Genomic DNA, 13211 nt, shown 5'->3' with positions numbered 1-13211 from the left:
GTCCGTATCGGGATGCATGGCTAAACGCCACGTAATGTCACTCTGTGGCAGTCCACGTCATTCTGGTTTGGCGCCAGTGTAGACAGAGTCCTTGACGTCTCGATGTTGACGGTAGTACATGACAAGGGCGCCAAGATTGTGAATTCGCATCCGCAAGACGTCTGGAAAGCGTTTGTGGATCAGCAGGCACCCGTACATCTGCTTGTATCGTGGAGCTAGTCACTGCAGGATCCCTGGTTACTTTCTGCACGATCCTTCCATCATCTCGCCTCGTCGTCTTCCTGGCGCTCCAGACTGGTACGTTGCACCTGGATGCCATCTCGTATCCACTGCTCCCAACATCGTCTGATTGAACACTCCGAGCGATCGACCTGGCGAGCCACACGGTGTGTTGACCAGCTGCGGTTTTCAAGCTGAGCATTAGGCCCCTCTCAGACTGGTTTAACTGTGACAAATGTCTAACACCTGCCATTCTGCGTCTATTTCTCCTCGATTCAGGATATGGTCGTCACCAGTATTACTCGTCGACTATGCGCCGTTTAAATGAGGCTCCCTGCCCAATTGCAATGCCACTGCAGGGTCTATGGGCATGGGCATTGACACCAAACTTCTATCATGTACATATGGACCTCAGTAAACTTATTTGCAAAGTTTCGCGTCTGTACCTTTCTTCCTTCTTGGTGCGCTATTTTCAGTGTTCCTGAGTCTAATAATGTTCACTGCTCTAAATTGGAAAGTAGCTATTTCTGGTCACGTGACTTGGATAGTTTGTTTTGAAAAGTGAGAATTGCGTTTGCTTAAAATGGAAACCGTATTTGCTTAAGTAGCAGGCCCTGTGGGCACTTGTGCTCACCTTGGTCTGGTGGTAGAGTCCCATGCAGAGGTTGAGCATGGTGGAGGACAGCTGCACCAGCACCATGGCGCTCATGGCGGACTCCAGGTCTCGCAGGAACCTGCAGCACCAGCCATATCACATCACACTATGGTCCCTGGAAGGTTACATCACCACTTCACAGGCATATGCAGTCAGAGAATGACTTTATTGAACTCTGAGTCTGAACACTGGGTGCAGAAAAATCTTACGTTAAGATTAAAACGTAAAGTAGAGGAGAGTGTAGTACCTAGAGGACAGTGTACCTGCGAACTCACGATGTTTCTTGGTCGATATTTCAATCTGGTGATTTGATAATCACGTGAAGGAACACGCACTAGATATCACCGGAGTGTCCGAGCGGTTCTAGGCGTTACAGTCTGGAGCCGCGCGACCACTACGGTCGCAGGTTCGAATCCTGCCTCGGGCATGGATGTGTGTGATGTCCTTAGGTTGGTTAGGTTTAAGTAGTTCTAAGTTCTAGGGGACTGATGACCTCAGCAGTTAAGTCCCATAGTGCTCAGAGCCATTTGAACCATTTGAACCTTTAGTACTTTCCGCCATTTTCCATAGTGTTTGTTGTTGTTACTAATGAGATCGTGTTTTTACAAAGTTTGTAAATATTTCAAGTGCAGTATAATACACAGTATTAAAGCTATTACTAAAGCTATTTGGAATACACTGTTAGTTCTTGAGTTACAGAATATTAAGCCACGAAAGTTCTACGTATTTTTGAAACTGCTTTTATTTCATGTGGACATTTAAGCCGTACTTCGTCGGTCGACTACTATCTAGTATCTTGAAACAGCAGAAGGTCTTTTGCGGTGTATAGTATACCAAGCTGTGCTACGAGTTACGAGTTTTCTGTTGACCAGAGTTCCCGTTATCTGTGCTGTAGTGATCTTTTAAGGGCTTCCACCACGCTGGCATAACTACAGGTCAGCAATTTCTGTTAATCAGTACAACGGAAAATCAGCCAAAAGTTGCAAATTTCACTCTCTTTATTTACTGTATGACTAGTTTCGTGCCGGGATCCATTTACAAATCATCATGCCAGACAGTCAAAACAGTATTTCAAAAAATACAAAAACCATTCCAAAATTAAATGCTTATTATGAAGTGCAAATGAACAGTTACAACGCATACAGTTATGTATACGCTGTAACTGTTCATTTGCACTTCATAATACATATATATTTTTGACATGGTATTTTTGGAAATACTATTTTGAATATCTAGCACTATGATTTGAAAATGGATCCCGGCCGAAACTAGTCACAGAGGAAATAAAAAAGTTAAATTTTTAACTTTTTGTGGTTTTTCGTTGTGGTGATTTTTCTCGTGTAATGCTTGTTGTTCTGTCTGCTGCCAGTCTCTTGACTCGTTATTTGTTATCTTACGAATGGATGTAATATTAGGGATTCTGTATGGATTCATGATAGCAGTTAGATGCGAGTAAACTTGGGAAACCACATTGTCACCTAGAGCATAAATGTCTATACTGCCTTATGATGAGACTTATCCCTGTATTGCAGTGTGCACTAGTTACTCTTAGATTGCAAGATTACCTGTCTTTTACTTTCAGGATTAAAATTTAATAGCTTGGTTCTTGTTGCCAGCTAAGGGTGCGGCGCTATTGAGAGCCCGCAGTCGGTGGCGAGTTAATTGTCCTGTCCCTACTTACTACTTCGAAATTTCATCCACGCCAACCATTACCTGCATATGTGAGACCTGAGTTTCTCCTGGCGTATACAACTTTCAAATAACTTCCGGGAATTCAGCCAGGTAACATTTTCAGCGACTGCCGATATTTCGGCTGGAGAACGCCTCGCCATTTTAGTTTGCCTTGAAAATAGCGGGGTGTTCTCCCGCCGAAATATCGGCGGTCGCTGAAAGTGTTACCTGCCTGAATTCCCGAAAGTTATTTGAAAATTACCTGTATAGTCAAGCGAGCCTTGCACTACGCTTCGCTATCTACCACCCACTCACAGAATAATTCATTTAACTTAAAGAATAAAGAAATATCCTTTACATAGAACGTGTGATATTTGCAAATAAACTGAGTTTCGTTAATTTCTTAACAGTTTTATGTGTCTCTGAAATGAAAATTGGTGCTAGATTCCATCAGCTTTAGTTATAAAATGTATTTAAGTAGTAAGTAGTTTTTGATAATACTCCTGTTTATGTTGGTTTCCTGACTGAATGTTGGTGTGTAGTAGGTGAACAACGTAACAGGCAGACGACTAAATTCAGTACTAACAAAATTTTCTCGATTGTAACACGTTTAATTGTAATACAATATTTTCTCTATGCTACATGACCATTTTGTACCTTGAAACAGTTTTTTCCAAATTTGGAAAAACTTTAATTTTCGGAAGTAAATTTTGTAAGTTAAGAAAAAATTGCAGCACACAAAAATGAAAGCTATCATCATTGAAAAAATGAAATAAAAAAGAACATTAAATTTCTGTTGCATGCTCAGCTAGAGGCGAAAGTCTGGAAAGTGTTCCAAGCTACAAGCTCTCCCATACTGTAAAGCGAAAATGGTAACTAATTTCTTTATATTAACTTAAACGAGAAGGAAATTATTTATGGTGATGATAATTTGCATCAATTAATTTAGTATTCATAGAAAGTTATACTATTGGTCGCAAATGGCACGTGATGTAATAACTTAAAAATAATATTTGGTGGATAATAACGATATGAAAACGAAACTGTACTTAAGAACGTAGTGAGACAGGTTTGTAACCCATACACAGTGTTATTCAATAAGTATGTGCTGCAAGCAATAACGGAAAACAATGACACAGTTGGGATTGGAATTAACATTCAGGGAGAAAGGACCAGAGCTAAGGTTTGGAAATAATACTTCAAATGTTTTAGAGATGACAAAGAATTTACAAAACAAGTTCAACAGAACGGGTTGGAGTTGCGAAGATGTTATAAAATAAATATCAACAAAAGTATAAAAATGGGTGCAGGATGTAGTTGAATAAAAAAAAAAAAGATGATAGTGACGGAATTAGACTGGCAACTAAGACTAAAATTGATATATAGGCTGTAAATTAACTGATGATGGCCGAAGCAGAGCGAATATAAATTTTTCCTGCGGGGAGGGGGGGGGGGGGGGAGGGGGTGTTGTTCCCCTACTGGGCACGTAACCAGTTGAAAATTAAGTACCACGCGCAGACCGACACAGGACTCAAAATCCTAAAGCGGCTATTCTCAGATTGGCGGCCTTTGGTCAGCGTCTGGTATCCAGGCTAGGGACGCCTGAGAAAAACCTCCAGGGCTGACAGCCATGGTTGTAAATCAGTGGCTCTAACCACAAAAACCGTCCCAAACGTAACGTTATCATAGAAGAGCTGATGGACAAACAAATTATCCCAGATGGACAATTCACCGCAACAAACTGGACAAGCAGACAGTAGTTTCAAAATGGTTCAAATGGCTCTGAGCACTATGGAACTTAACTGCTGAAGTCACCAATCCCCCTAGGACTTAGAACTACTTAAACCTAACTAACCTAAGGACATCACACACATCCATGACCGAGACAGGATTCGAACCTGCGACCGTAGCGGTGGCGTGGTTCCAGACTGTAGTGCCTAGAACCCCTCGGCCACTCCGGCCGGCCAGACAGTCGGATTCTGGGAGTCTGCAGCATATACAGATATGAGTCGGAGCGTATTGGAAACTCAAGGTAGATGAAGTATGGAAAACCAATCTACATAGCTATCTTCATCGTAAATTCTCTTCTGCAAACTGGAAAATCAAAACATCTTACAGAGATTCTCAAGAACCACAAAATTCTCATAATGGCCCTACAAGAAATCTGATTCATGGATGGATACTGTTTTGATTTGGAGACTTCAGGATATAAAAAAGAAAGATAGCCAAAAATCTTGTGAAAAACACACAGCACCTTGTGACGGGCTTCAGAATAATCAAAAATATTTTGTACTTCACTATCGACTTTGAACCACAATATGAAAGAATCTCCACACTTATCTCCAGATCTGCTAACATAGTGTTCACTGTTATGAACGCACATGCCTCCGGAAATGACGACAATAGAAAGGACAAGGAAAAGGTGAAACATTTTTGGGACCAAGTTGATGCAGTTGTTCAAAAAATTCAGGAATAACACAATGTTCTGTTTTTGGGGGGACATCAAAGCCCAGATAGGGAAGGAGAAGAAATACAAAAAATTGTTGGAAACTACCCTGTACTTAACATAACTAACCAAACTGTCATCAGACTAATAGAATTACGCCAAGCATACAACATGATTCTCTAATTCACAGCCTTTAAAAATCTACTTCGAAAACAGAAAACATGGGTATCACCAAACCCATAACTACCCAAATTCCAACTTCATCACGTTGCAATAAAGTTACATATAAAACGTCAAAAGCCCTCAGAGAGACCAACCTAAACTCTGATTAATACCTTTTAAAATAAAAATGGAACTCATATCCACATGGAAATATGGAACCAAGAACCCCAAAAGATCAAAACACCATCAAGAAAAGATAATAAACACCAAGGAGTTTTTCCTCGAAAAGACATGCAAAACCAAAACTGATATGAATTAAATTAAGTCTAGTAAGTAAAGCTGAACAGTTAGCTTCCATGACCAAAGCCAAAAAAATATACCTGGTGGACAGAAAAATGACAGATTCTATGAATTAAAAAGAAAATCATGGCAAAAATGGCAGTCAACAGAAAAATGTAAGTAACAGACAAAACTTCTTAAACAACAGAAAATTAGTGATCAAAAATAAAGCCCAAAAAGACCAATTCCTCTTAAATACTAACTAAGACTACATCAAAAATAACACAAGGGCCATTTGTAAGACTTTTAAACAAAAAATAACCGACTACAGCTCGCCGACCCTATAGTTCCATGACAAAAGCAGAAATATTGCCAGCAGCCATAGGTAGAACTGCAAAATGTTGGCAAAATGTTTCAGAAACCTTCTCAACTGTGAAGAAACCATAGAAAATTGACTTTATGACCTCAACATTAACCAACCCAAACTCTGAACCATCTTCCACTGTGTAACCAGAGACAGTCATTTCAAATCTCAAAAAATATAAAGCCTCAGGATAAAACTAAACCACAGCCTAACTATGCAAAAAACGTCAACAAAAATGCTATACTCTCCATAACGTCTTTGAAGAAATCTGGTTAAAAGGAAGAGTCCCAGATGAGAGGAAGAAGGCTCTCATAACAAAGGGTCTAAAACTGACCCCAAGAACTGCAGAAGGATATCACTCCTAGATGTAATAAGTAAGATATCGTCTAAATTTATGCTAAACAGGGCAGAATCCCATCAGACCATCAACATGGAGAATACTAAGTGGGTTTCAAGAAGGGAAGATCCTGTCCATAACAAACCTCTAGAACCTCATGGCCTATCAAAAACCAAGAGCAACATCATTTGTTATCACTTTCATTGACGCAGAAAGCGTACGACACAATAGACAAAGACTCCCTCCCCTGTGTGCTAAAAGAATTAAACCTAGACAACAAAACCACAAACCAAATCAGAGAAACCCTTTACGAATACAAACACCAGCCCAACTGATGGGAGGAGACTGTGGTCCTTTTGAGATAAAGGCAAGTGTACGGCAAGGAGACGTTCTCGCCTTCTCTCCCCCCTCTTAGTTAATTGTGCCTTACTAAAAGTAGTCAGAGAGTGAAACACGAAGACCCATAGTGGACTCGAACTGGGAACAAAAAACAAAGGCATCAAAGTCAATTTTCTAGGCTTTGCCAATGATATGGTCCTACTAGCCGAACCTGGGAAGAAGCCAAAGAACAGACGCTCAAACTATAAAAACAAGATGAAAAATAGGTCTCAAAGTGTCCTCTGAAAAGAGCAAGATAATGGTAAACACTAAAAAACCACCAAAACATGTTAAAGTGGGAGAACAAAAAATAGACACTGTCAAATATCTTGGAGGATGAATCAACTGGAATAACCTCGAGAAAAAGGAAGGGCACCTAGAACAGGTAAAACTGAAGTGGCCTTCAAATTCATCAAAAACACATACCAAAAAGTTCTCTCATGGACTGCAAAAACAAGACATTACTATACAGTAATCAAATCGGAAGCCCTGTATGAAGACGAAATCTTGCATATTACCAACCATGGCCCAGTTGGAACGCTGGAGCTAAAAAAAACGAAGATATTAAGAAAAATCTTTGTTCCCAGATTCCCCAACACAAACTTATTCAGATAGAAAATGAAATCCTTAACCAAACAACCGAAAAACTCACAGGAACAACGTGGAAAAGAATTGATTTTTATGGACACATCCTCAGAAGGAACTCAAATAGATTAACAAACAAATTTTGACTACTTTGGCAACAAACCAAACTGATTTAAGGAAACGGAGAAGGACTTAGGAAAACTCCAGATCACAGAAAATATGCTCATAGATAAAACTGAAAAAGATATAAACCCACAGACAAGAAAAAGAGATTCCAAGTCAAAATGAAAACCAAACGAACAATCCAAATCTCTGAAGAAGAAAGGATACCAAGAACAGAAAGAATGAAACAATACCAGGATATCAGAAAGGCGGAGAGCACCAAAAATTTATTGATATAACGCAGCCCAAAGTAGAGTGAAACGTAAGAAGTATAAGAATTTGAACTTAAAGCTTAGGAAGTCTTTTCTGAAGGTACTAGTCTGGAGTGCAGCCTTTCACAATAGGGTGAAGAGACGATAAGCAGTTCAGACAAGAAGAGAGTATGATTTAGAAATGTAGTGCTAAAAAAGAAGGCTTAAGATTAGATGGGTAGAGCTAGTAACTAAGGAGAAGATACTGGATCACAAAATGTTTCAAATGGCTCTGAGCACTATGGGACTTAACATCTGAGGTCACCAGTGCCCTAGAAGTTAGAACTACTTAAACCTACCTAACCTAAGGACATCACACACATCCATGCCCGAAGCGGGATTCGAACCTTCGATCGTAGCGGATGCGCGGTTCAAGACTGAAGCTCGTAGAACCGCTCGACCACAACGGCCGGCAGATACGCAATGAAACTGGAGAAAAAAGAAATGTATACGCAGCGTGACAAAGAAGGGATTGGTTGATAGGTCATCTATAGAGGCATCAAGGAATGGTTAATTTGGCTATTGAGGGAAGCATAGGGACAAAAATTATGGAGGGAGACCAAGACATTAAACAGGCTCAAATGGATGTAGGGTGCAGTAATTGTTCAGAATTGGAAAGAATTTTACATGATGCCCTAGCATCGAGAGCTGCTGAAATCCATATGCGAAATGAAGTTCACAAGAACAACAAATTTACATCAGTTAATTAACTAATCAAAGAATGTTATATTAATGGGCGCCAAGGACATGAGAATTGACGAGTTAAAAAAGAAAATAATATTCAGTGAATATTTAAAAAATTATTAAACGATTTGTAAATAACCTTGAAATTAAAGGAAGAGATGGGACCTGTATGACAAAATCCCTCGTTTTAATTTCGAAGAAGCTGAACATTAAACTTCGTGTAGCTTGTACTATGCCCTATCCTAAACACTATTACAGAATCCAGCAACATAGGGACGTCTGGAAGACCAGTTTACATTTCTTCGTATCTAATACTTTATCCTTATAGAAAACGGATCTACTCTATGCACTGAGAACATTAGGCTGATTATGAATTGTATGTATCGAAATTTATTAGGAAATTCTTCTTTGCTTTGAATATTTTCAGTACCATTGCTGCTGTATGCAACATGATTGATTTGCGAGTTTGTCCGCATTATCACTGTATGGATGGTTTCTATCTTTTTGTATTTACATACACCCACATTTTCTAGCTGTTTTTTTGAAATAATTATCATTGATATGACTATCAGATTCGTCGTATGCATCAGACGTAGCCCTTCTAATGGAAGCACTATTACGATTTCACTAGCAAATTTTCTACAGTATCCTTGGTTGCGGAACTGTAACTCTCGTTATTTTCACACGATTGTGTGAATGGTACTGTTTAACTAAGCTAAACTTACTTTGTTTTTGACATCTTCTGTTTCCTTATCTGAAACGTGTTTACCAAGAGTGAAATTTATCATGTGTGTACCCGCCATTCACAAAAAGAATGGAAAGATACATGTACAATCAAAAGAATCTTGACAATGCGCCTGAATTGGAAATGTAGGTTAATGGCGTGATCACACCAGATGAAACGTCGACACAACGTTATCACACATTACCTCGCACCGAACGGTTAAAGTGCCGAAATCAGAATCGAAAAACCAGGAATTACATAGTGTATTAAAGGCCTAAACAAAACTCAGAAAATACGTCCTTGACAAGGTTTACATAGTAAACTACTGAGAAGCTAAACAATAGGAAAAAATGTGTCGAAACGATTTAAAACATCGGCAAATGATTGCTAGAAAAAATGTATACATACTCAATCAATACACATACTGAGACAATAGTTAGAAGGCAATATAAAGAAACTTTTTACTTTATCCATTTTGTTTTCTCTTTCCAAATCCGAAATACTAAATAAATCTAAAACAATTTCATTCTCTTCCTTGAAAATAACTGACTGTTTCCACTTTAAGGAAAAGTTATTTCATGAAAATGATTTCGTGGCTTAATATTTTTACTAGGCGAGTATCCTGCGTTGCCCGGCTATGTGTTTATTCCAGTCTTCTATTTGTCCATCTTCTTCTACCCCTTCTCTCTATCCACTGTCTTCTAACGCTCTGTATCCCTCTCCTCGTCCCCCCTCCCACTGTCCATCTTCCCTTCCTCCTCTGTCCATATGCTCCTTCCCCTTCTATCCATCTTCCATCTTCTCCTCCCTCCCTCCTTCTCCCCTCTATCTGCTCCGCACCCCATCTAAGTCCATCTCATCCCCTTTTGTCTGAGTCCATATCCTCCTGCCCACTCTCCGTTTGTCCATATCTTCCTACCCCCTTCTCTCCACACGTTCTCAACCCTATCCCAACAGGATCTTGCTGGTTCTAAGCTCCACAGTACTTCTTTCCAGATGGTAAGTAGTATGTGTAGCAAGTTTGATTTAAATCGACCCAGGGTTTTCGGAGGAGCTTTCACCCATGGCTTCGCCCGCGTGCGCACACATCACATATATTTAGCATGTTTCACACATCTTTGTAAACATAGTTCACCTACGTCCCTAGCGAATTTCGCCCTGCGGTTTCGTTGTAACCCAGCTTCATATATATGACAACATATCGCCTGAACCAGCTGTCGTTCAGTTCTAGCATTTTATAAGTACTTTCAGCAGCATATGTGGATACTGTGTGCGAAGTGTTTTGAGAATGCCGTTAGCATCAACGAAGTTATAAATGTAAACTTTCAATGTTTTTGACGTCATATCTCCTGAAATATGTGTCGTACAATGGTGTTATTTTGCAGGTACATTCAGTGGCATATGTGAAAAATGTGTGCGAAATGTCCTGCGAATGAATTTAGTAGAAGAGAAGTAACAGATGAAAGCGTCAAGCCTGGTGCGACATTTTTACTGCATAAGTAGCGAAAATGCAATAAGCAATTTACGTTTCTCTTTTGATAATTTCGTGGGGGTTGTTATCGTGAAAGACTTTCACACGTGTTCTCAATAATCTATAAAGTTTGTTACAAGCCACAAAGTGCTCTATCGTCAAATTCCGTATGAGTGAAATCTTGATCTTCGTGCGTCCCCTCTCCCATTTGGAAGGTAGGTGGTTCTTAACCCCACAGCGATCCTTTCCAGACTCTAAGTGATATGTGTACCAAGTTTGGTTGAAATTGGTTTAGAAGGAGATGCGGGACATACATACAAACGTACTCTTTTTATTACATGTATGAAGGTTTTCCCTTTGTCCATGTTTTGTAAAACCTCTCATCTTCTGCTTTCAGTCTCCTCTGCGAAATAATGGTCAAGGAAATACTGTCTAAGTAGCCCAAAAACATTTGCATTGCGAGGCGGCCGGTGTGGCCGAGCGGTTCTAGGCGCTACAGTCTCGAACCGCGCGACCGCTACTGTCGCAGGTTCGAATCCTGCCTCGGGAATGGATGTGCGTGATGTCCCTAGGTTAGTTAGGTTTAAGTAGTTCTAAGTTCTAGGGGACTGATGACCTCAGCAGTTAAGTCCCATAGTGATCAGAGCCATTTGAACCATTTGAACCACTTGCAGTGCGGAACGGAAATAAAGCAAATAACGAAGTAATAATTAAGAAGAAAATGGTTCAAATGGCTCTGATCACTATGGGACTTAACATCTGAGGTCATCAGTCCCCTAGAACTTAGAACTACTTAAACCTAACTAACCTAAGGACATCACCCACATCCATGCCCGAGGCAGGATTCTAACCTGCGACCGTAGCGGTCGCGCGGTTCCAGACTCAAGCGCCTAGAACCGCTCGGCCACAACGGGCGGCCAATTAAGAAGACTTCAGCCCAGAATGCACTACTATGACGTGAGTGAGGTCACCGAGAATAAACTCCCGATTTTATCAGACGACTCCAAAGTGCTGCCTCCCCTCACCATTAGCATCAATACTTTCGACCCTGGAAATGTCGATAGCATTCCTCTCCTTACAGTCATTTGAAATGTACTATTGAATGTATTGCAGTTCCTTTCTATCTCCCATTATGTCCCAGGAGACGTTATCGACCTTTATACAAACTTACTTTGTGATTTTCTGGTGGCTGTTGATGCAGGCACTGAGCTCCGCATACAGCATTTGTCGCATCTTGAGACCCGCGTCACCAGACAGGTCTGCTGCACCGTCACCGGCGAGCCGCAGACCTGAGACGCGTTGACCCAGCAGCTGCAGCAGGGCTCCCACGTACAGCATGGCCGCCACGAAGAAGCCGTCCAGTCCGATGACGATGGGGACCTGTGTGAGGGGCACGGCACACTGGAGGGCGTAGAGCGCAGCATACGCCTGCGGCCACTGCGACCAGTCCACACCGTGAATCTGTACCATCGGCAGCATCTTCTGGTCGCCGCCGGTCAGCAGCGGCGTCGGCAGCCACAGCAAGATGACGACGAATATATAGGCACTCAGTGAAACGGTCATCCGGCGGGCCCAGCGCCGTGCGGACTCCAGCTCGGGGCGGTCCAAGTAGTCGGACGCCATCAGGTCCAGATCTCGCACCAACCGGTAAAATGAGCGCCTCTTGCTGAAGAAGAGCCCCGCCTTGACCATTCCGGAGAAGACCTCGAGCGTGTGCAGCAGCGTGTATGAAATGCTGTTGACATCCCCTCGGGCGGTGTGAATGCTGACGAGACCGACGGCCACGTAGGAGACGGCGCACAGCTGCACCAGCGCCACATACAGTAGGTACGGGGTTCCACGTCCGCGAGGCCACATCCCGGCCACCGTCAGGTACAGCACCTGGCCCGCCAGCGTGCGCCCACTGCCATGTTGCCCCTCCTCTTCGGACCACGGCTTCTGCAACCGATGGAACTGAGCAAGTGAGCGACAGCTGCTCCGCATAGCGAAGTGGCGCTGGCATTCATTTTGTAAGTGGGCTGCTTCTGTGTTGGCAGAACTGTGTAGCGCTTTGCATTGGATCTTTGACTGCACTTTCTTTGTAAGAGACTCTGTGGCTGGGTGGACTCGTTGTTGGAAGTTATTCGCCATAGTGTTGGGCAGTTGGAAATTAGTCGTCAGCAGTGATGGATGTTAATTGTGAGAAATTAGCATTGACGGAGGGTAGAGGTCTGAAGTCTTAGCGTAGGCTAACGATCTGTACATGTTCAACTTGGAGATTGAATATTATTCATGATTATAAATCTTCGTACTGGATGTCAATGACGATTTAGATTCGTGTCTGAACTGGATGTCACATTATTAAGGTAAAAAATACAATATTTGGTTTGCAACCGAATCTTTCCTTTGCTAACCACATGCCTATTAGTAGTTACTGGCTTTAGTAGTTAGGATCTTTTATTTAGCTGGCAGTATTGACGCTCGCTGTATTGCAGTAGTTCGCGCAATGAAGATTTTTGTGAGGTAAGTGCTTAACGAAATGTATAGGTTAATGTTCAGATTTCCTTTTAGTCAGGGCCATTCTTTTGAATTAATTATTTGAAGTCAGGTTGTAATTTTTTTGAGCAGTCAGACTGCGTTGGGGTAGAATATTGTGGGTCAGTGTTGACATGATAAGAATAAGTAAAGAGAAAGTAGGTTCACTTGCATTCAATTTCACTCAGCAGTTTAAGTAAAATATTTTAATACAGAAGTTTCAATATGTTCTAGAAAAATACTAGGGCGTGCTGGAAAGTAACCGCTTCCGAACGTTTTATGTGAAAACTCTTAAAGCTTTTTAAATAA

The 13211-nt window shown here is 41.4% G+C and overlaps 1 protein-coding gene across 1 annotated transcript in view; it reads right to left on the bottom strand.

Moving 5' to 3' along the window:
• Positions 1-12371, bottom strand: part of LOC126455872 (odorant receptor Or2-like) — a 53890-nt gene extending 41519 nt beyond the window's left edge. Inside the window, exons 1-2 of the mRNA XM_050091631.1 lie at positions 11560-12371; positions 854-953 (exon numbers count right to left, since the gene is read on the bottom strand). Of these exons, the coding sequence (XP_049947588.1) occupies positions 854-953; positions 11560-12371 (912 nt within the window). The remainder of the gene's footprint in view (positions 1-853; positions 954-11559) is intronic.
• Positions 12372-13211: the final 840 nt, after the last annotated feature.

The sequence above is a fragment of the Schistocerca serialis genome, chromosome 2 (assembly GCF_023864345.2).
Source record: "Schistocerca serialis cubense isolate TAMUIC-IGC-003099 chromosome 2, iqSchSeri2.2, whole genome shotgun sequence".
Classification (NCBI taxonomy): Eukaryota; Metazoa; Arthropoda; class Insecta; order Orthoptera; family Acrididae; genus Schistocerca; species Schistocerca serialis.
This window is presented reverse-complemented; position numbering and strand designations above follow the sequence as displayed.